A 27,626-nucleotide genomic window follows, 5' to 3' on the forward strand; every position below is an offset into this window, starting at 1 on the left:
AGGATCTAACCACTTCATCAGATTAAAAACCTCAATTAATACTTCCTCCATGCCTGTATTAAATATATTTAAATGTAACTCAACTATTTTAACTATGATAGAATCATCACTTGGTAGTACAGAACTTGAGTATTGCTGAAAAAGAGACATGCTGTCGAAGCTTTTCATGTTGCACTCATCAGGACAGACGCAAGAATGCCAATTTCAAAGGGAGCAACAATTTATACTGCGTGAGAAAAGGGTGCTGCTTGTTGGCAAGTCAACTCTGATTGGTTGAGACAGTGCCATGGAATGCACCAGGGGACTATTGTTCCCCCATGCTTTTGTTTAAAAGGCATAACGCCTGGGCATGTTCCTTTTACCTGCGGAGGACAGGTCCCTGCATATGAATATATGTAGCTTCTAGCAAGCGTAAGGGAGCCACATTGTGAGTTGTACAGTGCAGAAGGAAGCCATTTAGACCATCATGCCTGTGCCAGCTCTCTGAAATTAATGAAAATAATTAGGCACAGTCCCCTGTTCTTTCCCCATAGCCCTGCAAGTTTTTCTTTAAATAGGAATCCTATTTAGTTTTGAAAATGATTGTTGAATCTGCTTCCACTCTTCCAGACAGTGCATTCCAGATCAGCATAACTCACTGAGTGGGGGAAAAACTCTCTTTGTCTCCCCCTTGACTCTTTTACCAACTATTTTATATCAATGTCCTCTGGTTAATGACCCTCCTGCCAGTGGAAGCATTTTCTCCCCATCTACCCTAACAAAACCCCTCAAAATTTTGCATACCTCTATTAAATCTGTAACCACAATCTGTAACTTCATGGCCCGGCATGTACACTGGGGAGGCAGTGGCGTAGTGGTAATGTCACTAGACCAGTAATCCCAGAGCCCAGGCTAATGCTCTGGGGACATGAGTTCAAATCCCACTGTGGCAGATGGTGAAATTTGAATTCAATTAATAAATCTGGAATAAAAAGCAAGTCTAATGATGAGCATGAAACCATTGTCGGTTGTTGTAAAAACCCATCCTGTTCACTAATGTCCTTTAGGAAAGGAAATCTGTCCTTACCTGGTCTGACCTATAAGTGACTTCAGACCCACAGCAATGTGGTTGACTCTTAAAACGCCCTCTGAAATGGCCTAGCAAGCCATTCAGTTCAAGGGCAATTAGGAAAGGGCAATAAATGCTGGCCTGGCCAGCGACGCCCATATCCGACAAACTAATGAAAAAAAAAACTCTACTATTACCATCAAGTTGGGGGATCAACCCTGGTTTGATGAAGAGTGCAGGAGGGCATGCCAGGAGCAGCACCAGGCATACCTCAAAATGAGGTGTCAACCTGGTGAAGCTCCCAGGACTACTTGTGTGCCAAACAGGGTAAGCAACATGCGATAGACAGAGCTAAGCGATCCCATAACTAACAGATCAGATCTGAGCTCTGCAGTCCTGCCACATCCAGTCGTGAATGGTGGTGGACAATTAAACAACTAACTGGAGGAGGTGGCTCCACAAATATCCCCATCCTCAATGATGGGGGAGCCCAGCACATCCGTGCGAAATATAAGGTTGAAGCATTTGCAACAATCTTCAGCCAGAAGTGCCGAGTTGATGATCCATCTCGGCCTCCTCCGGAAGTCCCCAGCATCACAGATGCCAGACTTCAGCCAATTCGATTCACTCTGTCTGATATAAGAAGTGACTGAAGGCACTGGATACTGCAAAGGCTATGGGCCCTGACAACATTCTGGCAATAGTACTGAACTCCTGTGCTCTAGAACTTGCCGCGCCCCTAGCCAAGCTGCTCCAGTACAGATATAACACTGGCATCTACCCTGCAATGTGGAAAATTGCCCAGGTATGTCCTGTACACAAAAAGCAGGACAAATCCAACAAGGCCAACAACCGCCCCATCAGTCTACTCTCGATCATCAGTAAAGTGATGGAAGGTGTCATCAACAGTGCTATCAAGTGACACTTGCTTAGCAATAACCTGCTCAGTGACGCTCAGTTTGGTTCCGCCAGGGCCACTCAGCTCCTAACCTTGGTTCGAACACTGAAAAAGAGCTGAACTCAAGAGGTGAGGTGAAAGTGACTGCCCTTGACATCAAGGCAGCATTTGACTAAGTATGGCATCAGGGAGCCCGAGCAAAGCTGGAGTCAATGGGAATCGGGGAAACTCTCTGCTGGTTGGAGTCGTACCTAGCGCAAAGGAAGATGGTTGTGGTTGTTGGAGGTCAATCATCTGAGCTCCAGGACATCACTGCAGGAGTTCCTCAAGGTAGTGTCCTAGGCCCAACCATCTTCAGCTGCTTCATTAATTACCTTCCTTCAGTCATAAGGTGAGAAGTGGGGATGTTCGCTGATGATTGCACAATGTTCAGCACCATTCGCAACTCCTCACGTACTGAAGCAGTCCGTGTAGAAATGCAGCAAGACCTGGACAATATCTAGGCTTGGGCTGATAAGTGGCACGTAACATTTGCACCACACAAGTGCCAGGCACTGACCATCTCCAACAAGAGAGAATCTAACCATCTCCCCTTGATATTCAATGGCATTACTATCGCTGAATCCCCCCTATCAACATCCTGGGGGGTTCCCATTGACCGGAAACTGAACTGGAGTAGCCATACAAATACCATGGCTACAAGAGCAGGTCAGAGCCTAGGAATCCTGCAACAAGTAACTCACCACCTGACTCCCCAAAGCCTGTCCACCATCTACAAGGCACAAGTCAGGAGTGTGATGGAATATTCTCCACTTGCGTGGATGAGTGCAGCTCCAACAACACGCAAGAAGCTTGACACCAGCCAGGACAATACACTTGATTGGCACCCCATCCACAAACATTCACTCCCTGCTCCACCGATGCATAGTGGCAGCAGTATTTACCATCTACAAGATGCACTGCAGGAACTCACCAAGGCTCCTTCGACAGCACCTTCCAAACCCGCGACTCTACCACCCAGAAGGACAAGAGCAGGAGATGCATGTGAACATCACCATCTGCATGTCTCCCTCCAAGCCTGACATACCATCCTGACTTGGAACTATGTCACCGTTCCTTCACTTTCGCTGGGTCAAGATCCTGGAACACTCTTCCTAATACCACAGTGGATGTGCCTACCCCACATGGACTGCAGCGGTTCAGGAAGGCGGCTCACCTCCACCTTCGCAAGGGCAATTAGGGTTGGGCAATAAATGCTGTCCTAGCCAGCAATGCCCACATCCCATGAATGAATTTAAAAAAAATTAAATATCCCCATAACTGGAGCCCTCAGAAACTCTCCATTTAGCGCCATCCGGAAAACCCAGTGGAATCAAAAGAAGAAAAGTCCCTCTAAACTAGTTTTTAAAAATTTGTTCATGGAATGTGGGCATCACTGGCTAGGACCGCATTTATTGCCCGTCCCTAATTGCTGTTGAGAAAGTGGTGGTGAGCTGCCTTCTTGAACTGCTGCAGTCCATGTGGGGTAGGTACACCCACAGTTCTGGAAGGAAGGGAGTTCCTCTTGTATTAACTGGGCAGAATTTATTAAACAGCTAGATTATATTTTTGTTAAAAAAATTGAACCAGGCCATGTTGCCGACACAGACACGATGGGCCAAGTGGCCTCTTTGTGTGCTGTAAACTTCCTATGATTCTAGAACCACTTCTGCTCCTAAGGAAACCAATTCCAGCTATCCTACTCTATCCAGAAAGCAGAATCTCCTCATCCTTGGTACCATCTAGTAAACCTCTGTACCCAGAGGCCTTCACATCCTTCCTAAAATGTGGTTCCCAGAATTGGAAGCAATACTCTAGCTGAGGTCTAACCAGTGCCTTCTAAAGGTTGTGCATATTTTTCTTTTTTTCTACTGTCTCTATTTGTAAAGCCATGGATCCTGAATGTTTTTTTTAACAGCCTTAACAATTTGATAAAACCCCCAAATAAAAGTTCTCTTTAAATCATTCACACACCTTATTTTTTTTCCACCCAATGCCTTTAGCCCACTTTTTTTTTAAACACTGATTATTAGGCTAAGTGGAATTCCTTCAATAAATTGGCAGAAGACCAACTGTAAAGGCCTTTGTTGTAGCTGATTGAAAACCTAGACTTGGAAAATTGACAGGGTCCAACATACCTGTGGCTATAATAAAAACAGAAAATACTGGCAATACTCAGCAGGTCAGGCAGCATCTGTGGAGAAAGAAACAGTTAACATTTCAGGCCGATGACCTTTCAACATAACTGGAAAAATTTAGAGGTATAACAGTCCAGAGGCAGGGCAAACTGGGGGAGGGCCGGTGTGGGGTGAAAGGACAAAAGGGAAGGTCTGTGATAGGCTGGAAAGCAGAAGAGATTAAATGACAAAAGGGTTGATAGGGCAAGGCAAGGGGAAACAAAAGATGGGTCTAGAGGAGATGTAAATGGGAATTGCAGAATCATTACCAACAGCCATTGTTGAAAAAAAAATGGGGGCAGAGATTATGATCTGAAATTGTTGAACTTGATATTGAGTCTGGAAGGCTATAAAATGTCTAATTAAAAGATGAGGTGATGTTCTCAAGCTTCCATTGCTATGCCTGGCGAAGACGACTCATTTGTGGTACTGGGAGGATTCCAAGCTTGGTCTTTAAACAGCTCAGCACCTCTTTAATTGTGTTTGTGTCTCCATAGGCATTTGAAGTCGCTGAACAGGAGCTGGGAATTCCAGCACTGTTGGACCCAGAAGACATGGTCGCAATGCGTGTTCCAGACCGTCTCAGCATTCTGACTTACGTGTCTCAGCTGTACAACTACTTCACCAACCAGACCCATGGTATGAAGTGGGAACAGCCATGCAGTTTCATTTGTGCATGCTTTGCAACACTGATTCCATTTTTACTTTCTTTAATGAAAAACCCTAAATGATTTTATTTTTAGAGTTTATTTTAGACAGTAGAGAAAATAAATAAGCAGTTCAGTCCAGAGTGAAATAATAGCGGTGTGTGTGATACAAAGCATCCTTCAAGTGCGGTCCAGCCACCACAAAATTTGCGGCTACTTAAAGGCATCCAGAACAGCAGTAGACACGGTTAGCGATCATCTTGTGAAATTAAGCAAGGCTGATGCACATACACTACTGATTTTGAATGCAATATAACAGGGCAAGGCACAAGTATAGGAAGACAGTGACATTTGAGAGTTCAAAACAGTCTTTGGTAATCTAAGGTTAGCAACTATGAAAATAGGACCAAAACTAGGATGCTGAATGACACTGCAACCTTAGAGGAGCCAGAAATATCCCTTCCTCATTCTGTCAGCTGAATGGGGGAACTCCTTGTTTGCCGCTGCTTTGTGATTGTTGTCACACTGGACCAAGCAGACATGTGTTTCTGCCACTGGTTTTGTCTGCCGATGTTGGTAGCTAATTTTTTCTGTTGTGAGCCTGCCGACAAAAGTCTTCCAGGCCACTACTGTTCCCTTCTATAGATGCAATGCCTCTGGAGATCTGAAAGGGTGGGGGAAGAAGATGTGCCTGCTTGGTCCGCTGTGCCAAAAATCTCAAAGCAAGGAGTATGCCCACTCAGCTGACAGAATGAGGAAAGTTTATTTGTAGCTCCTCGAAGGTTGCATTATTACTCAGCATCAGTTTTAGCCTCAGTTTCATAGTTGCTAATGTCTCTTTACCAAGTTCTTTGGAAAGATCAAAATACAGTTTTTAGTAAATGGAGGCATTTTCTGTACGTTCTTTTATAAATGTTTTTCATGTTTTTTTGTGCACTTTGTGATTCTACAAGATATTAACATTGACATTCACTCTCAATGTTTCCCAGTTTTCTCCTTTCCCAAAGGCACTGAGTCCTGCCAGTTCTACAGGTGCTGCCTGCCTACTGGTACTTTCACCCAAATAGCCAGTCTTCACGTTCTCCGTTAGTAGGGATTCTATCACTAACAATGTCGCTGTACTGAATACAGCTCACTAAACATAACCACCACAAGACTCCATCAACTGGTGTGGGATGTGCTTCTGTGGACAGCAGTGTTCCCGCTAAGCTGTGTGGCTGCGGAGCAACCCAAAAGTTCCCATGCTGATCACAAGTTGGCCCCTTTAATTTACTCTGCGTGTACGGCTGCATATTAAACAGTCTGCACACTCCAAAACAAAAATTAGAGGATTCGCTGATGGACAGATGACTTTTTCGTACCCTAGACTACTTGTATTATTTTATTCTGTTGTGAGAGTCTGGACATTAGCCTGCTCATGTTCCTCTCATGTTCCAAGGGAGCTCTCAACCCCTCAGGCGATAAGGAGACATGTGCTTCTGATTTTCAAAAAATGTATAGATTGCATGCTGGAAATTCTATAAACTCCACATGCTCAGCATGCGCTGATGTGTTTGAACATTTGACTAGATAAATTGCTGACCACCCAGCTTCCCTTCCTGGCCCGCATGTTAGCTGAAATTCTTAACGGTTCTCTCTCCTCAGGTACTGTCTCTCCTCTCCCCACAACCCCCACCCAACCCCTGCCACTCCTTCAAATCTATTGTCATCACCCCACCCTTCACAAAACCCACACTTGATCCTCTGTCCTTGCAAACTACCACCCTATCTCCAATCTCTCTTTCCTCTCCCAAGACCTTGAATTTGTCACCTCCCAAATCCATGCCCATCTTTCCCACAACTCCATGTTTGAATCCCTCCAATCAGGTTTCCACCACATTCCACCATTCGAAATGGCTCCGAATCAAAGTTACAACTCTCATCTTATGCGACTATGGGAAGCTATCCCTCCTGATCCTTCTCAACCTGTCTGCAGCCTTGGACACAGTTGACCACACCGTCCTCCTCCAATGCCTTTCCTCCTTTGTCCAGATGGGCGGGACTCCCCTCGTCTGGTTACGTTCCTATCCAGTAGTAGGCAAAATACTCGTGCTATTTGTAGTCTCTTTTAAAAAAAAATTTGGATCACTTGCAGTGGCGTCTCTTCCTGCACAGTTACCTCTGGATTACCCCAAGGACCTGTCCTTGCCCCCCAACCCCCCTCCTATTTCTCATCTACATGTTGCCCCTCAGTGGTGACATCTGAAAGGTCAGATTCCACACACACACTGACAATACCTAGCTTTACCTCACCACCACCTCCCTTGACCCCTCTCTGATTTGTTAGGCTGCTTGTCTGACATCCAGTACTAGATGGGCAGAAATTTCTTCCAATTATTGGGAAAGCCAAAGCCATTCTCTTTGGACCCTTCCACAAACTCCATTCCCTTGCCACTGACTCCATCCCTCTCCCTGGCACTGTCTGAGGCTGAACCATTGTTTGCAACCTTGCTTTCCTATCTGGCCTTAAGCTGAGATTCTGACCCCGTATTCTCTCCATCACCAAGACTGCTATTTCAATCTTCATAACACCTCTTCTGCGAAAATCCTCATCCATGACTGTGTAACCTCTAGATTTGACTATTCCAATGCTCTCCTGGCCGGCCTCACACCCTGCACCCTCAGTAAACCTCAGATTATCCAAAATTCTACCCTGTATCCTAACTCACACCATGTTCGTTCACCCAGCACCCCTGTGCTCACTGATCTACATTGGCTCCTGATCCAGCAATGCCTTGTTTTTTAAATTTTCATCCTGTTTTCAAATCCTTCCATGACTTTGCCCCTCCCTATCTCTGTAACCTTCTCCAGTCCTACAACACCTGAGTACTCTACATTCCTCCAGTTCTGGCATCTTGTCCATCCCCAATTTACAATGCTCCACCATTTACAGCTGTGCCTTCAGCTGCCCAAACTCTGGAAGTCCCTCTCTAAACCTCTCTGCCTCTATTTCTCTCTCTCCCTTTAGACTCTCTTTAAAAGCTATCTGTTTGTCTAAGCTTTTGGTCATCATCCTAAAACCACCTTATACTGCTTCGTGTTAAATATTGTATTATAATGCACCTGTGAAGTGCTCTGGGACATTTTACTGGCACAGTATAATTGCATGTTGTTAAAGTAACTATCAGTTGAAGCCCACCTTTTAAGATAGGCTGAGACCTTGATTTTAAAATCTCCAATAACAATATTAAAAGGCAAAAAAGACAATTTAGTGGTAAATGTAAATGTTACTGTAAAAGATGCAATTTTTTGAATATTTTATTGCGTTCAAATGTTATTTTGAGAATTAGATGTATTTTAGTGAGAAAGGTGAATGAAGATCTTTACAGTTTGAACCTCAACAATGAAAAGTTGACACCACTATTCCCAGCTAGACTGGAGATGATTGGGTAATTTCCCCGTCAGTCTTGTCTGGAGACCGCACTGCTATAAGTGAGTGGGATTGATTTTATGTACATAATTTGTATGTAACTGTCCTCCATTCATTGCCTTTTGCTGCAGAAACCAGCATGTTTTTATAGGGAAAAGTTGCTGTAGTGCTCTGTTTAAATAGGCGGTTTGCTGAGTAAATAGACTTCACTGTAACCAATCTATGATCTATGTGGTGTAATATACTTTGCTGTAAGCCCTGCCTTAAGTCCAGCCCTACCTCCAATGCATTGGCTGATGCAGTGGTGTCATTAGATACTCTGGACATTTTTCCTGTGAGATTTTTCTATTCTGAGTGTTGTCACAGGAAATAATATCTGTGAACAGGAGGTGTGTGGACAAAATTATTAAGATATAAATATATTTAAACTTTTTTTGGTGCTGTCAGCTGAGACAGCAATGTTGCTGGGATATGAGTGTCATTGGCTAGGCCCATCCCCAGTTGCCCTTGAGAAGGTGGTGGTGAGCCATCTTGAACTGCTGCAGTCCATGTGGGGTAGGTACACCCACAGTGCTGTTAGGAAGGGAGTTCCAAGTTTTTGACCCAGTAACAGTGAAGGAATGGTGATTATAGGTCCAAGTCAGGATGGTGTGTGACTTGGAGAGGAACTTGCAGGTGGTGGTGTTCCCATGCGTCTGCTGCCCTTGTCCTTCTAGATGGTAGAGGCTGTGGGTTTGGAAGGTGCTCTTGAAGGATGTTTGGCGAGTTGCTGAAGTGCATCTTGTATCTGGTACACACTGCTGTCACTGTGCTAGTAGTGGAGGGAGTGGTGAATGGGGTGCCGATCAAGCGGGCTGCTTTGTCTTGGATGGTGTCAAGGTTCTTGAGTATTGTTGGAACTAAGCTCATTCGGTCAAGTGGAAAGTATTCCATCATGCTCCTGACTTGTGCCTTAAGATGGTAGACAGGTTTGGGAAGTCAGGAGGTGAGTTACTCGCTGCAGAATTCCCAGTCTCCGACCTGCTTTTATAGCCACAGTTTTCATGTGGCTGTTCCAGTTCAGCTTCCGGTCAATGATAACCTCCAGGCTGTTGTTAATGGGGGATTCAGCGCTGATAATGCCATTGAATGTCAAGGGGAGATGGTTTGATTCTCTCTTGTTGGAGGTGGTCATTGCCTGGCACTTGTGTGTGCAAATGTAACTTGTCACTTATTAGCCCAAGCCTTAATGTTGTTTAGGGGAGGCGGTGGCACAGTGGAATTATCACTGGACTAGTAACCCAGAGACCCAGGGTATTTCTGTGGGGACATGGAATCCGACCACAGCAGAAGGTGGAATTTGAATTTAATTAATAAAAATCTGGAATTAAAAGCTAGTCTAATGATAGCCATAAAACTATTGTCGATTGTTGTAAAAACCCATCTGGTTCACTAATGTCCTTTAGGGAAGGAAATCTGCTGTCCTTACCTGGTCTGGCCTACATGTGACTCCAGACCCACAGCAATGTGGTTAACTCTTACATGCCCTCTGAAATGGCCTAGCAAGCCACTCAGTTGTACCTAACCGCTACGAAGTCAATAAAAAGGAATGAAACCGGACGGACCACCTGGCATCGACCTAGGCACCGGAAACGACAACGGCAAACCCAGCCCTGTCGACCCTGCAAAGTCCTCCTTACTAACATCTGGGGGCTTGTGCCAAAGTTGGGAGAGCTGTCCCACAGACTAGTCAAGCAACAGCCTGACATAGTCTTACTCACGGAATCATACCGTACAGACAATGTCCCAGACACTGCAATCACTATCCCTGGGTATGTCCTGTCCCACCGGCAGGACAGACCCAGCAGAGGTGGCGGCACAGTGGTCTACAGTAGGGAAGGAGTTGCCCTGGGAGTCCTCAACATCGACTCCGGACCCCATGAAGTCTTATGGCATCAGGTCAAACATGGGCAAGGTAACCTCCTACTGATTACCACCTACTACCCTCCCTCAGCTGATGAGTCAGTACTCCTCCATGTTGAACACCACTTGGAGGAAGCACTGAGGGTGGCAAGGGCACAAAATGTACTCTGGGTAGGGGACATCAATGTCCCTCACCAAGAGTGGCTCGGTAGCACCACTATTGACCGAGCTGGCCGAGTACTAAAGGACATAGCTGCTAGACTGGGTCTGCGGTAGGTGGTGGGGGAACCAACACGAGGGAAAAACATATTTGACGTTGTCGTCACCATTCTGCCTGCCGCAGATGCTTCTGTCCATGACTGTATTGGTAGGAGTGACCACCGCACAGTCCTTGTGGAGTCGAAGTCCCACCTTCCCATTAAGGATACTGTCCATCGTGTTGTGTGGCACTATCACCGTGCTAAATGGGATAGATTTCGGACAGATCTAGCAATGCAAAACTGGGCATCCATGAGGCACTGTGGGCCATCAGCTGCAGCAGAATTGTACTCAACCACAATCTGTAACCTCATGGCCCGGCATATCCCCCACTCTACCATTACCATCAAGCCAGGAGACCAACCCTGGTTCAATGAAGAGTGCAGGAGGGCATGCCAGGAGCAGCACCAGGCATACCTCAAAATGAGGTGTCAACCTGGTGAAGCTACAACCCAGGACTAATTGCATGCCAAACTGCATAAGCAGCATGCAATAGACAGAGCTAAGTGATCCCATAACCAACATTTCAGATCTAAGCTCTGCAGTCCTGCCACGTCCAGTCGTGAATGGCGGTGGACAATTAAACAACTAACTGGAGGAGGTGGCTCCATAAGTATCCCCATCCTCAATGATGGGGGGAGCCCAGCACATCAGTGCAAAAGATAAGGCTGAAACATTTGCAACAATCATCAGCCAGAAGTGCTGAGTTGATGATCCATGTCGGCCCCCTCCTGAAGTCCCCAGCGTTACAGATGCCAGACTTCAGCCAAATCGATTCACTCCACGTGATATCAAGAAACGACTGAAGGCACTGGATACTGCAAAGGCTATGGGTCCTGACAATATTCCGGCATTAATACTGAAGAACTGTGCTCCAGAACTTGCCGCACCCCTAGCCAAGCTGTGTCAGTACAGCTACAACACCGGCATCTACCCGGCAATGTGGAAAATTGCCCAGGTATGTCCTGTAAACAAAAAGCAGGACAAGTCCAACCTGGCCAATTACCGCCCCATCTGTCCATGACTGTATTGGTAGGAGTGACCACTGCACAGTCCTTGTGGAGACTACTCTCAATTATCAGTAAAGCGATGGAAGGTGTCATCAACAGTGCCATCAAGCAGCACTTGCTGAGCAATAACCTGCTCAGTGATGCTCAGTTTGGGTTCCACCAGGGCCACTCAGCTCCTGACCTTGGTTCAAACATGGACAAAAGAGCTGAACTCAAAAGGTGAGGTGAGAGTGACTGCCCTTGACATCAAGGCAGCATTTGACTAAGTATGGCATCAAGGAGCCCGAGCATAACTGGAGTCAATGGGAATCAGACGGAAAACTCTCTGCCGGTTGGAGTCATACATAGTGCAAAAGAAGATGGCTGTGGTTGTTGGAGGTCAATCATCTGAGCTCCAGGACATCACTGCATGAGTTCCTCAGGGTAGTGTCCTAGGCCCAACCATCTTCAGCTGCTTCATCAATGACCTTCCTTCAATCATTAGGTCAGAAGTGGAGATGTTCGCTGATGATTGCATAATGTTCAGCACCATTTGCGACTCCTCACATACTGGAGCAGTCCGGGTAAAAATGCAGCAAGACCTGGACAATATCCAGCCTTGGGCTGATAAGTGGCAAGTAACATTTGCGCCACACAAGTGCCAGACAATGACCATCTCCAACAAGAGACAATCTAACCATCTCCCCTTGACATTCAATGGCATTACTATCGCTGAATCCCCCACTATCAACATCCTAGGGGCTACCATTGACCGGAAACTGAACTGGAGTAGCCATACAAATACCGTGGCTACAAGAGCAGGTCAGAGGCTAGGAATGCTGCGGCGAGAAACTCACCTCCTGACTCCCCAAAGCCTGTTCACCATCTACAAGGCACAAGTCAGGAATGTGATGGAATGCTTTCCACTTGCCTGGATGGGTGCAGCTCCAACAACACTCAAGAAGCTCGACGCCATCCAGGACAAAGCAGCCCGCTTGATTGGCACACCATCCACTAACATTGACTCCCTCCACCACCGACGCACAGTGGGAGCAGTGTGTACCATCTACAAGATACACTGCAGCAACGCACCAAGGCTCCTTCGACAGCACCTTCCAAACCCGCGACCTCTACCACCTCGAAGGACAAGAGCAGCAGATACATGGGAACATCACCACCTGCAAGTTCCCGTCCAAGTCACACACAATCCTGACTTGGAACTATATCGCCGTTCCTTCACTGTTGCTGGGTCAAAATCCTGGAACTCCCTTCCTAACAGCACTGTGGGTGTACCTACCTCACAAGGACTGCAGCGGTTCAAGAAGGCAGCTCACCACCACCTTCTCAAGGGCAGTTAGTGATTGGCAATAAATGCTGGCCTAGCCAGTGACGCCCACATCCCATGAATGAATAAAAAAAAGGTCTTACTGCATGTGGACACACGCTACATCAGTATCTGAAGATTGGAAATGGTACTGAACACTGCAATCATCAAACATTTCTAATTCTGACCTTATGATGGAGGGAACGTTATTGAAGCATTTGAAGCTGGTTGGCCCTAGGACACTACCCTGAGGAACTCCTGTCCTGGGGCTTAGATGTTTGGCCTCCAACAACCACCATAACCATCTTCTTTTGTGCTAGGTATGCCTCCAAATAGTGGGGAGTTTTTCCCCTAATTCTCATTGACTTCAATTTTGTTTTGGCTTCTTGATGCCACACTCGGTCAGATGCTGTCTTGTAAAGCCTGGCTCGGGTATAAAATTAAAACCTAACCCAGGCCCATCTTGAGCCCAAGTTCTTTATTTTTTTTAAATACCCGACCCGAAAATAACAAACATATTATTGAAACAGATAATCGTACATGAAAACAAAAACAATACAAAGCAAGGCAGTACAGTCCAGCCTGACCCAAGCCTGAATGCTGGACGCAGTGTGCAGACCCGACCCGAACCCAACACAAGTAGTCGGGTTTGGTCGGGTTCAGGTCAGGTAGCCAGGCTTTACTGGCTTGATGTCAAGGGCAGTCACTCTGTCCTCACCTCTTGAGTTCAACTCTTTTGCTCATGTTTGGACCAAGGCTGTAATGAGGTCTGGAACCGAGTGGCTCTGGCGAGATCAAACTGAGCATCGATGAGCCCTGACGATAACTTTCTATCACTTTGCTGCTGAGCGAGAGCAGACTGACGGCACGGTAATTGGCCAGATTGGATTTGTCCTTTTTGTGGGCAGGATGTACCTGGGCAATTTTCCACTTTGCCAGATAGATGCCAGTGTTGTAGCTGTACCGGAACAGCTTGGCTAGGGGCGCGGCTAGGTCCGGAGCACAGGTCTTTAATATTATTGTCGGGATGTTGTCAGGGCCTGTACCCTTTGCTGTATCCAGTGTCTTCAGCCTTTTCTTGAAGTCATGTGGAGTTAATACACCCTCTGCTCCTGCACCCCCTTTAAAATTGCACCCTTTATTTAATATTGTCTCCTCATTCTTCCTACTAAAATGAATCACTTCACACTTCTCTGCATTAAATTTCATCTGCCACCTATCCACCCATTCCACCAATGGAATTGGCTGAAGACTGGCATCTGTGACACAAAAGCAAAATACCGCAAATGCTGGAAATTTGAAACAGAAACCGAAATGCTGGGAAGACTTAGCACATCAGGCAGCATCTGTGGAGAGAGAAACAGAGTTAACGTTTCACATCCGTGTGAACTTCACCAGAACTAGCAAAAGCTAGAAATATAATAGGTTTTGAGCAAGTGAAAGGGGGGAGGGGAGAAGAACAACAAAGGGGAAGGTCTGTGATAGGGTGGAGGACAGGAGAGATTAAATGACAAAAAGTTTCATAGTACAAAGCCAAAGGGAATTCATAATGGGACAAGTAAAGAAAAAAAAAATTGTCTGAATGAGATGTGAATGGCAGGATTGCAGCTACCCAAACACAAAGTAAAGGGATAAGGAAACAAACAAGAAGAGGGGGTAGCGGGAATGAACCAGCAAAAAAGAACACGAGAAAAAAAAAGGGGGCAGAGGTTATGATCTAAAATTGTTGAACTCAGTGTTGAGGTCGGAAGGCTGTAAATTGCCCAGTCGAAAGATGAGGTGCTGTTCCTCGAGCTTGCTTAAGCTTCATTGGAACACTACAGCAGGCCAAGGTCAGAAAGGGAGCACAGTGGAGAATTGAAATGACAAGCGTGAGGAAGCTCAGGGTCATGCTTGCGGACTGGATAGAGGTTTCCCCAATGTAGAAGAGACCACATTGTGAGCAGCAAATACAGTATACTAAATTGAAAGTATAAGTAAATCGCCATTTCACTTGGAAGGAGTGTTTGGGGCCATGCATGGTGACAAGGGAGTAGATGATGTAGATAGGTAAATAGGATAGTGTAGAAATTCAAAATGACAAGACAGGTTGGTGGAATGGGTGGATAGATGGCAGATGAAATTTAATGCAGAGAAGTGTGAAGTGATTCATTTTAGTAGGAAGAATGAGGAGAGACAGTATTAAATAAAGGGTGCAATTTTAAAGGGGGTGCAGGAGCAGAGGGTGTATATGTGCAAAAATCATTGAAGGTGGCAGGACAGGTTGAGAGAACAATTAATAGAGCGTACAGCATCCGAGGCTTCATTAATAGGGGCATAGAGTACAAAAGCAAGGAAGTTATGATAAACCTATATAAAACACTGGTTCAGCTTCAGCAGGAATATTGTGTCCAGTTCTGGGCACCACACTTTAGGAAAGACGTGAAGGCATTGGAGAGAGTGTAGAAAAGGTTCCAGAGAATGGTCCCAGGGATGAGGAACGTCAGTTATGTGAATAGATTGGAGAAGTTGGGACTGTTTCTTTGTAGAAGAGATGGTTGAGAGGAAATTAGCTAGAGGTATACGAACATATGAATTAGGAGCAAGAGTAGGCCACTCGGCCCCTCCAGCCTGCTCCGTCATTCAATAAATTCATGGCTGAACTGATTACTCTACATTTCCACCTACCCCGATAACCTTTCCCCCCCCTTGTTTATCAAGAATCTATCTACCTCTGCCTTATAAATATTCAAAGACTCTGCTTCCACCGCCTTTTGAGGAAGAGAATTCCAAAGATTCACGACCCTCTGAGAAAAGATTTCTCCTCATCTGTCTTAAATGGGTGACCCCTTATTTTTAAACAGTGACCCGTAGTTCTAGATTCTCCCACAAGGGGAAACATCCTTTCAACATCCACCCTGTCAAGACCCCTTAGGATCTTATATGTTTCAATCAAATCACCTCATACTCTTCTAAATTCCAGCGGATAGAAGCCTAGCCAATCCAGTCTTTCCTTGTAAGGCAGCCCACCCATTCTAGGTATTCGTCTAGTAAACCTTCTCTGAACGACATCCTTCCTTAAATATGGAGATCAGTACTGTACACAGTACTGCAGGTGTGGTCTCGCCAATGCCCTGTATAACTGAAGCATAATCTCCTTACTTTTGTATACAATTCCCCTTGCGATAAACAATAACATTCTATTAGCTTTCCTAATTATGTGCTGTACCTGCATACTAACCTTATTACAGAGGGCATGCTAGTGCAATGGGACAGGAAAAAGTAGAAATAAATATTAAACCAAAGTGAAGTAAGAGAACATCAGGATAAACAAAAAAAAAATAAACGAAGTAACAACTTGCATTTATATAGCGCCTTTAATGTAGTAAAAGGTATTGAGGATGTGGAGCGAGTGTAGGAAGGGGTAAGGATAGACGGGGAGATGTGATCAGTGGTTTGCCGTGTCTGTGATCGAGGTGATGACAGAGGGACTACAGGATATGGAAGGCTGGCCATTAATATGGGTAGGAGGGTTTATATGGAGTGAGAGGTTTGGGAAGGATTGGAGGGCAGTTAAATAACAGGGGAGCGGGAAAGGGGTATTGAGGTGGAGATTGAAATACCAGGATGAGGAGTTGTTCAGTGCAGAAACTGAAGGAGCAAATGAAACTGTGAGGGGTAGAAAAGAATGATTTTGAAGGAGGGCTGGAACAAGATGGGATGCTTGAAGGAGGAGGTGCAGAGGCATATTGGAGAAGGCAAGGTGAGATTTGGTGGTGAGATTCACGCTGTCACAGCGACGGTTAGGACAGGGTGAGTTGTGGAGGGTCTTGCCAGCTGAAGAGGCTTCATTAAGGGGCAGGGTCGCCAGCTTCAGCTCCATTTCGTTCATGGCCCAATGGGCCATGGGTTATGGAAATAACGAGGTCACCAGTGAAGGGAGGGTGATGCAGAGAAAGATGGTGCTCGCTAATCTACTGACGGGGTCCAAGGGGGCAGTGGTGCAAAAGGGAGGAAGTTGGCAAGATTAGTCCCCAGTGGGCATGCTGGGCAACAAGGTCAGTGAGAGAGTACAAACATACGAATTAGGAAAAGGAGTAGGCCACTCTGCCCTTTGAGCCTGCTCCGCCATACAGTAAGTTCATGGCTGAACTGACTACTCCACATTTCCACCTACCCCCGATAACCTTCAAAGTCATTTATATAAATTGTAAAAAGTTGAGGCCCCAGCACGGATCCCTGTGGCACACCACTCGTTACATCTTGCCACCCAGAAAATGACCCATTTATGCCTTCTCTCTCTTTCCTGTTAGCTGGCCAATCTTCTGTCCATGCCAATATGTTACCTCCTACACCATGAGCTTTTATTTTCTTCAATAACCTTTGATATGGCACCTTATCAAATGCCTTCTGAAAATCTAAGTACAATACATCCCCCGGTTCCCCTTTATCCACAGCACATGTAACTCCCTCAAAGAACTCCAATAATTTGGTTAAACATGATTTACCTTTCACAGAACCATGTTGACTCTGCCTGATTACCTTGAATTTTTCTAAATGCCCTGCTATAACGACTTTAATAATAGCTTCTAACATTTTCCCTAAGACAGATGTTAAGCGAATTGGCCTGTTGTTTCCTGCTTTCTGTCTCCCTCCCTTTTTGAATAAAGGAGTTACATTCGCTATTTTCCAATCTAATGGAACTTTTCCCGAATCTAGGGAATTTTGGAAAATTAAAACTAACACATCAACTATCTCATTGGCCACTTCTTTTAGCACCCTGGGATGAAGTCCATCAGGACCCGGGGACTTGTCAGCCTGCAGCTCCAACAATTTGTTCAGTACCACTTCGCTGGTGATTGTAATTTTCCTGAGTTCCTCCCTCCCTTCCATTTCCTGACTTACAGCTAATTCTGGGATGTTACTTGTACCCTCAACAGTGAAGACCGATGCGAAATATCTGTTCAATTCATCTGCCATCTCCTTATTATCCGTTATTAATTCCCGAGACCCGCTTTCTATAGGACAAACGCTGACTTTGTTAACTCTTTTTAAAATATCTATAGAAACTCTTACTATCTGTCTTTAAGTTTCTAGCTAGCTTTCTCTCATACTCTAATTTAACTTCCTTATCAATCTTTTTGTCATTCTTTGCTTTTTTTTAATATTCTGGCCAATCTTCTAACCTGCCTCCCATCTTTGTGCAATTATATGCTTTTGCTTTAAGTTTGATACGATCTTTAACTGTTTTAGTTAACCACGGATGGCGGGTCCCACCCTTGGAATTTTTCTTTCTCATTGAAATGTATCTATTCTGTGTATTCTGAAATATCCCCTTAAATATCTGCCACTACATTTCTATTGAACTATCCCTTAACCTAATCTGCCAGTTCACTTTAGCTAGCTCTGCTTTCATGCTCTCATAATTGCCCTTATTTAAGTTTAAAATACTAGTCTTGGACCCACTCTTCTCTCCCTCAAACTGAATGTAAAATCCAAACATATTATGATCGCTGCTACCTAGGGGCGCCTTAACTATGAGGTCATTAATTAATGCTATCTCGTTGCACAATACCAGGTCTAGTATAGCCTGCTCTCTGGTTGGCTCCAGAACATATTGTTCCAAGAAATTATCCCGAAAACATTCTATATACTCCTCATCTAGGCTACCTCTGCCCATCTGATTTTTCCAGTCTATATGTAGGTTAATATCCCCCATAATTATCGCTGTACCTTTCTGACAAGCTGCCATTATTTCTTCCTTTATACCCCGTCCTGCAGTGTGGTTAATGTTAGGTGGCCTGTACACCACTCCCATAAGTGACTTTTCTTTATGATTTCTCATTTCTACCCAAACTGCTTCTACATCCTGGTTTCCTGAACTTAGGTCATCCCTCTCCATTGTGTTAATACCATCATTAATTAACAGAGCTAACCCTCCACCTTTTCCTAGCTTCCTGTCCTTCCTAAATGCCATGTACCCTTCAATATTCAGGTCCCAATCTATATCATCCTGCAGCCATGTCTCTGTAATGGCTATCAGATTGTACTTATTTACTTCTATTTGCGCTCTCAGTTCTTCTGTTTTGTTTCGAATGCTACGTGCATTCAGATACACAGCCTTTAGTTTTGTCCTTTTATTATTTTTGTAACCTCTAGCCTTATCTGTTGATTTACTCTTAGATTTGTACGCTCTATCCTTTCCTGTCGCAGTCTGTTTATCTTTTCCCATATTATTACCTTTCTCTCTCGCCTTGTCTCTACTCCTTGATTTACCATATCTTCCCAGATTTGATCCCTTGCTACCACAGTTTAAAACCCTCTCCACTTCCCTGGTTATACAGCTCGCTAGAACACAGGCCCCTGCATGGTTCAGGTGTAGACCGTCCCAACGGTGCAGCCACCACTTTACCCAGTACTGGTGCCAGTGCCCCACGAACCGGAACCCACTTCTACCACACCAGTCTTTGAGCCACACATTAATTTCTCTAATCTTATTCAAAATCATGAGTCTGGACAGAGTCAATAGGGAAAAACTGTTCCCATTATTGGAGGGATTGAGAACAAAAGGTCACAAATTTAAGGTAATTGGCAAATAGCAATAGCAACATGAACAACTTGTTCACGCAGCGAGTGGTTGGGACTGGAATGCACTGCCTGAGAGTGTGGTGGAGGCAGGTTCAATCGAGGCATTCAAGAGGGAAAAGGAAAAATGTGCAGGGCTACAGGGAAAAGGCTGTGGAGTGGTACTAGGTAAACTGCTCTTTCAGAGAGCCGGCACAAACATGATAGGCCGAATGGCCTCCTCCTTTGCTGTAACAATATTATTCTGTAAAAGGGCACATGTTGCATCTCCTGCAGTTCCATGGAAAGGTGCCATTGGAAAGTTGGGGGGAGGAGTATTGGGGGTGACTGAGGAATGGACCAGGGTCTCGTGGAGGGAACGATTCCTTCGGAATGCTGAAAGGGGAGGGGAGGGGAAGATGTGTTTGATAGTGGCAGCACGCTGGAGGTGGCGGAAGTGGTGGAGGATGATCCATTGAATATGGAGGCTAGTGGGTGGAAGGTGAGGATAAGGGGAATCCTCTCATGGTTCTGGGAGGGAGGGGAAGGGGTGAGTGAAGAAGTGCATGAAATACATGGGACACGGTTGACGGTACTGTCAACACTATGGTGGGGGAATCCTTGGTTGAGGAAAAAAGACATATCGGAAGTGCTAGTATGGAGGATTGCATCGTCCGAACAGATGCGACGGAGACAAAGAAACTGGAAGAATAGAATCGAGTTCTTACAGGAAGTGGGTTGTGAGGAAGTGTAAATAAAACTGAAAGTGATGGAAATACTCAGCAGGTCAGGCAGCATCTGTGGAGAGAGAAGCAGAGTTAACATTTCAGGTCTGTGACCTTTCATCAGAACTGGCAAAGGTTACAAGGCATTCAAGAAGGAAATGGATTGCTATCTGAAAAGGAAGAATGTGCAGGGCTTTGGGGAGAAGGCCTCCAACCTTTGCCAGTTCTGATGAAAGGTCACAGACCTGAAACATTAACTCTGCTTCTCTCTCCACAGATGCTGCCTGCTGAGTATTTCCAGTAATTTGTTTTTATGTTATAATTCCACCATCCACAGTATTTTGCTTTTATTTATGTGAGGAAGTGTAGTCCAGATAGCTGTGGGAGTCCCTGGGTTTACAATGAATATTGGTTGATAGCCTATCCCCAAAAATGGAAACAGAGAAGCCGAGGAAGGGAAGTCGGAGATGGACCATGTGAAGGTGAGAGAAGGGTGGAAATTGGAAACAAAGTCAATGAAATTTTCTTGTTCAAGGCAAGCGCAGGAAGCAGCACCAACAGTCATCAGTGTATCGCTGGAAGAGGTGAGGGAGGGAGCCTGAGTAGGACTGTAACAAGGAATGTTCCACGTATCCCAGAAAAAGGCAGGCATAGCTAGGACCCATGCGGGTACCCATAGCAACACCTTTTATTTGGAGGAAGTGATTGGAGTTGAAAGAGAAGTTGTTCATTGTGAGAACAAGTTCAGCCAGGCGAAGCAGGGTGGTGTTGGCTGGGGACTGATTGGGCCTCCGTTCAAGAAGAAAGCGGAGAGCTCTCAGACCATCCTGGTGGGGGATGGAGGTGTAGAGGGATTGGATGTCCATGGTGAATAGGAGACAGTGAGGGCCAGGAACACTGATACACTGATGACTGTGTTGGTGCTGCTTCCTGCTCTTGCCTTGAACGAGAAAATTTCATTGACTTTATTTCCAATTTCCACCCTTCTCTCACCTTCAGGAAACTGGAGACTATTAGTGATGGAGGACATCAGAAGAGTCACGGATTTAGGTGGGAAGACACTGGACAAGTAAAAATAGAGTTGAGACAGAAGAAATCAGTTCAGTGGGGCAGGAACAGGCTGAAACAATGGATCTACCAGGGCAATCTTGTTTGTGGATTTTAGGACGGAGGTAGAAGTGGGCCTTAGGGGATTGGGAAACTATGAAGTTGGAGGCCATGGAGGGAAGATTCCAGAGGCGATAAGGTCAGTGACAGTCCTGGATACAATGGTTTGATGTCTGGTAGTGGGGTCATGGTCCTGGGGAAAGTAGGAGGCAGTATCAGAGGGTTGGTGTTCGGCCTCTGCTAGGTATGCCAGACAACAATGGCACTACCTTTGTCAGCAGGTTTGATGATATTAGGCTTGGACCTGAGAAAGTGGAGTGCTGCAAGTTCAGAGGGAAGTAGGTTCGAGCGAGTAAAGGGAGCAAAGAAATTGAGACGGCCGATGTCACGCTGGCAATTCTCAATGTAAAGATTGAGGGAGGGGATGCTGGGTTCCTCAGGAAGAGGCTGAGGTGAATCATCCACTCGGCACTTCTGGCTAAAGTTGGTTGCAAGTGCTTTAGCCTTGTCTTTTGCACTGACATGCTAGGCTCCCCCATCATCAAGGATGGGGATGTTTGTGGCGCCTCCTTCTCTGGTTAGTTGTTTAATTGTCCGCCATCATTTATGATTGGATGTTGCAGGACTGCAGAGTTTTGATAGACATCGTTCTCTGCAGCCAAAAGTGAAAGTCTCGAAGTCTGTGTTGCCTGCTTGTTGCCAGGTTCGGGACATCTGCTTGGTGCTGCAGAGGAACTTGCAGTGGGAGGGGGAGGATCCACTTGCTGTGGACCACGTGGGTACCAATGACATAGATTGGAATAGGAAAGGGGTTCTGCATAGGGAGTATGAGCAGCTATGGGCTAAATTAAAAAGATAAACCACAAGATTCTCTGGATTATTACCTGAGCCATGAGCAAATTGGCGTAGGGTAAATAAGATTAGACAGTTAAATACGTGGCTGAAGGATTGGTGTGGGAGAAATGGGTTTCGATTCCTAGGGCATTGGCACCACTACTGGGGAAAGTGGGAGCTGTACCGTTGGGACGGTCTACACCTGAACCATGCTGGGACTAGTGTTCTGGCAAGTCGTATAACTAGAGGAGTATAGAGAGGGCTTTAAATAAATCATGGGGGTGAGGAATCAAGTGAGGGAAGATGTGATAATTTAAAGAGGAGAAGGCAAGAGAGCAGGATAACAAGAAGGATAATGATGATCAGGATGTGACAGAAAGGGACAGTGTGTACAAACTGTTCTACCCTCCTGACTAGTCCATAGATATCTTCCTGCAGTCAAAAGCTTTGTTCTTCATTATCAACTGCAGTGGTTCAAGAGGCAGTTCACCACCACCTGCTCAAGGGCAATTAGGGAAGGGCAATAAATGCTGGCCTTGCCAGTGACGTTCACAGCCTAAGAACGAATTAAAAAAAACATTGTTGAATAATATTAAAATCAATCAGGTAGCGAATTGTTTAAGTTGGAGACCAATGCACTGCTGCCGTTTGCGTTGCCATCTTCTGCTGCTCTGGCAATCCACCATTCCTCACAGGATGAGGTACCGTTATTGCGGGAGAGCAGATCCGAGACCACCATGTAAGGCAAATGGTGTTCACTGATTGGTTGGTTAGGATTTTGAAGACTCCAGGGTAACATTGCTTTTTCTCTGTAGCTGGTGTTCCCCCTTCCATGAAGAGACCTGCTGGAACATCACCGTTAGAACCATCAGTCAAGAAAGCAGTCACTGTGAGCAAACAAGACCTCTTACCAAATGTAAGTCTGTGTTAGTGATCTTCAACCATTTGGTAACTTTACTGTGATAATCCTATTAACTGTTGTTGAAATTACATGATTCATTAACAATCATGTTACCTTGTAATCACATTAACAACAATATATATTTCTTTAGCACCTTTAATGCAGTAAAACATCCCAGGGACTTGACAGAGGTATAATCTAAAAAATGGATGCAGAGCCAAAAAAGGTGGTATTAGCAGAACAAAGGTGGATTTTAAGGGGGACCTTAAAAGGAGGAAGAGGAAGTAGAGTGGCAAAGGAGTTAAGGTAGGGAATTCCAGAGTTCCGGGCCGAGGTGGCTGAAGGCACAATCACCAATGGTGGAGCAAGGGGAGGGGATGCAGAAGATGCCAGTCAAATGAATGAAGAGTTCTGAGAATGGTAGTAGGGGGGTGGAATTGGTAGAGTTGAAGGCGTGTAGAAGGTTACGGAGGGGTGAGGCATGAAGGGATTTAAACAGGAGGATGAGAATTTTAAATTTGAGGCATTGGGGGACTGGGAGCCAATATGGGTCAGTGTGAATGGGGTGATAGATGAGGGATAGGATATGGGCAGGAGAGCATTGGAATAGTGACTATTGACTACACAGTTACAGTTAGGACTTTTTAATCAATATTTCTCACCTGAGTGCAAAAGTTGAGCTTCCAAAGGTAGACCATAATGTTTACGAACCAAAATGTGGGAATTATAGACTAGTAAGCTTAGCGTCAGTGGTCGGAAAGATACTGGAATCTATACTAAAAGTGATTGAGTATCTAGAGACAGAAAATACAGTCAGCATGGATTCCGAAAGGTTGAGTATTACAACCAGATGAGAAAGGTGTCGAGGGTTCCCTCTCAGCCTTCACCTGGTCTTATTGTAACATAGTTTAATTTTAAACACACCGTGTTTTTAGCTCCGCCTTGGTGAATCTTTGCTCACCGCTTTCCAATTCCAATTTGGGCGGCACAGTGGCGCCGCAGCCTCACAGCTCCAGGGACCCGGGTTCGATTCTGGGTACTGCCTGTGCGGAGTTTGCAAGTTCTGCTTGTGACTGCGTGGGTTTTCGCCAGGTGCTCCGGTTTCCTCCCACAGCCAAAGACCTGCAGGTGATACGTAAATTGGCCATTGTAAATTGCCCCTAGTGTAGGTAGGTGGTAGGGAATATGGGATTACTGTAGGGTTAGTATAAATGGGTGGTTGTTGGTCAGCACAGACTCGGTGGGCCAAAGGGCCTGTTTCAGTGCTGTATCTCCAAATAAAATAAGGCAAAGAAACCAACACAAACAGGTTTTCTTAAGTTTAAAGAAGAAAAGTTGAAATTTATTAAACTTTAATTCGGTTGACACCTACGGATACACGACACGCCCACACTAGCATGCATACGCGATACACACATGCAAGTAAGACAGAAAAGAGCAGAAGAGAAAAATAAAGTGGAAAGGTTTGAGGCAATATCTGAAGAGATTTTGTTACAGTTCTTCGAGCTCACTGTAGAGTCCTTGATTATAGGTAGATCTTGCTATTTTTGGGACCCAGTATTCTTCTTAAACCTTGTTCGTTGTAGGAGACTTTTCTCTCTTGGGGTTCATGTGGCTTCAGCGGATTCAGAGGCTTGTGAGAAAGAGATGGGAAGAGACAGGAGAGATCTTCTCGGTCTTTCTTTCCAAACTCTCTGTGGCTAGTTCAAAACACCCCTGGAACAGCCAGTTAGTCATGTGACTAGCTGGTCCTGGCTCCTGTGGATTGCATCACCCATTCACTGTCTGGTGATCAACATCCATTGTGGGTTGAATGTGTCCGGGAATGGTCCTTTGCCTACACAAGCACCGTTTGTTAATATGCAAATGTTTTTTTCCAGCCACAGCTGATCTGTTAAGCCATTTCCTTGCCCCAACAAAAGTTAAAAGTCAATGTTTGAAACAAAATTAATGTGCCTCATATGGCTGGGGGCAGCGGGTCCAGCATGACAGAGTCATACTTAACTAACCTAATAGGTTTCTTTGAAGAGGTAATGGAAAGAGTACACGGGGTACTGTAATAGATGTGATCCACTTCGATTTTCAAAAGGCCTTCAATAAGGTACCAAACAGTTGGCTCATGACAAATCTTTGGGCCGGTGGAGCCATGGGACAAATAGCTGAATGAATAGTAAATTGGCTTAAAAGAAAAGCAGAGTAGGGCTAAAGGGCAGTTATTCAGATTTGAGGAAGGTAGAAAGCGGTGTTTGACAAGGATCAGCACGATTCATAATGTTATTCCGAATTGTACCATCATCCAGATCCACAAGGTAAAGAGCGGGCCTCAGCCTGGCTGGGTGAATTCCAGAAATCGGGCATCTGGCTGAAAAACCTGAGCGTTGTCCCTCAAGCCGTTGATCATGGGCGCGCTGTTGGATCTCCGCAGGCCGCCGCCATCGCTTGGAGCCAGTGGCACCTGGAGCTCCAGCTCCATCTGCTCCTGAGCTATCGGGCGGAGGCTCAGCCGCTGATACCGAGGCCGGAGCTCCCGTGCTCCTAGATACCCCTTCCCAGCTCCCTCCTCGCACCCCCTTGCCCTGCACCCCCTCCCCTACCCCCCTGAAGCCCCCCTCACACCCCCTTCCCGCCACCCCCTCCCCGCCACCCCCTCCCCCTCCCCCCCGCACCCCCTTCCCCCCGCACCCCCTTCCCCCACACCTCCTCCCACCAGCATCCACCTATCCCTGAGCAGGGGCCCTAACAACCCCACTGCCTTGTGGGCGTCTCGGGAGAGACCAAGGCTAAGGGAGTAAACCGTAACAGGAAATCCGGAGGGGAACCCCGAAGGCGGGCATGTGTCACCTTTGGCATGTTTCTGGCAGTTCCTGCAGCCATACCAGTGCCAAACGTCGTGCTCTATACTCCTTTGGACCCCACCAGGAAGGCCGAGAGGGGGGTTTTGACACTTGGGCAACTCACAACCTCCATATATCCGCCCAGGCATGCGCCATGGAGAGGTCACTCCATAGTCGCCTCACAGCGACCAAAACAACACGGAAGGCAACAGTTACGGGTTATAAGCCCAGCTCAATTGGCGTAGAGATTGGGCGCCACGGGTTGCCTTTGTCAGTGAGAGAGGTCATCGCATCTCACTGGATAGCTACCGCCTGCCTCAAACCAGGCAGCCCCCAGTCAGTAAGGTTCTGTCCTGCCTGTTTCAGTGGGTGCTTGGAGCTCGGGGTCACTGCCCGGCAGGTGGACTGTAACACCGCACCAAACAGCACGACAAAAAAAGGAAAGAAGGTACCAGCCCTTCGTTTTGCAAGCTGGAATGTCAGAACTGTGTGTCCTGGCCTGTCGGAAGACCCTACACATATCAACGATTCTCGGAAGACTGCCATCATTAACAATGAGCTCAGTAGATTCAATGTGGACATTGCAGCACTTCAGGAGACACGCCTCCCTGCGAGCGGATCTCTAAGAGAGCAAGACTACACCGCCTTCTGGCAGGGTAGGGATCCTGAAGAACCAAGACAGCATGGACATCGCCATCAGAAACTCCTTGCTCTTTATGATAGAGCCACCTTCAAATGGCTCGGAACGCATACTGTCCATCTGACTGCTCACTGCCTCTGGTCCAGTACACCTACTCAGCATCTATGCTCCAACACTCTGCTCCCCACCTGAAGTTAAAGACCAGTTCTACGAGGAACTCCATAATATCATTAGTAGCATCCCCAATACCGAACATCTGTTCTTGCTGGGGGACTTTAATGCCAGGGTTGGGGCTGACCATGACTCATGACCCTCCTGCCTTGGGTGCTATGGCATTGGAAGGATGCATGAGAATGGACAGAGACTGCTGGAGTTGTGTAACTATCACAGCCTCTGCAGCACCAACTCATTCTTTCATACTAAACCCTATCACCAGGTTTCTTGGAGGCACCTAAGATCACGTCATTGGCACCAGCTGGACCTCATCGTCACAAGGCGAGCCTCTTTAAACAGCGTTCAAATCACACGCAGCTTCCACAGTGCGGACTGCGACACCGACCATTCCCTGGTGTGCAGCAAAGTTGGACTCAAACCAAAGAAGCTACATCACTCGAAGCAGAAGGGCCGCCCGCGCATCAACACTAGCAGAATTTCATATCCACAGCTGTTACATAAGTTTCTAAATTCACTTGAAAAAGCCCTTCAAAACACTCCTACAAGGGATGCAGAGACTAAGTGGGCCCACATCAGAGACGCCATCTATGACTCAGCAATAAGGGCGGCACAGTGGCGCAGTGGTTAGCACCGCAGCCTCACAGCTCCAGGGACTCGGGTTCGATTCCGGGTACTGCCTGTGTGGAGTTTGCAAGTTCTCCCTGTGTCTGCGTGGGTTTTCTCCGGGTGCTCCGGTTTCCTCCCACAAGCCAAAAGACTTGCAGGTTGATAGGTAAATTGGCCATTATAAATTGTCACTAGTATAGGTAGGTGGTAGGGAAATATAGGGACAGGTGGGGATGTTTGGTAGGAATATGGGATTAGTGTAGGATTAGAATAAATGGGTGGTTGATGTTCGGCACAGACTCGGTGGGCCGAAGGGCCTGTTTCAGTGCTGTATCTCTAATCTAATCTAATCTATGGCAAATGTGTGAAGCAAAATGCAGATTGGTTTCAATCTCATTTTGAAGAGCTGGAACCTGTCATAGCCGCTAAACGCACTGCACTGTTGAACTACAAGAAAGCCCCCAGCGAGTTAACATCTGTCGCACTTAAAGCACCCAGAAGCGCTGCACAAAGAACAGCCTGACGCTGCGCAAATGATTACTGGCAACACCTATGTAGTCGTATTCAGCTG

At 46.1% G+C, this 27,626-nt stretch overlaps 1 protein-coding gene across 1 annotated transcript in view; it reads left to right on the plus strand.

The window, feature by feature from the left end:
* The window catches only part of micall1a (MICAL-like 1a), a 182,658-nt gene that overhangs the window by 28,172 nt on the left and 126,860 nt on the right, over nucleotides 1-27,626 (plus strand). Inside the window, exons 3-4 of the mRNA XM_068019331.1 lie at nucleotides 4,660-4,801; nucleotides 22,716-22,816. Of these exons, the coding sequence (XP_067875432.1) occupies nucleotides 4,660-4,801; nucleotides 22,716-22,816 (243 nt within the window). The remainder of the gene's footprint in view (nucleotides 1-4,659; nucleotides 4,802-22,715; nucleotides 22,817-27,626) is intronic.

The sequence above is a fragment of the Heterodontus francisci genome, chromosome 41, assembly GCF_036365525.1.
Source record: "Heterodontus francisci isolate sHetFra1 chromosome 41, sHetFra1.hap1, whole genome shotgun sequence".
Taxonomy (NCBI): Eukaryota; Metazoa; Chordata; class Chondrichthyes; order Heterodontiformes; family Heterodontidae; genus Heterodontus; species Heterodontus francisci.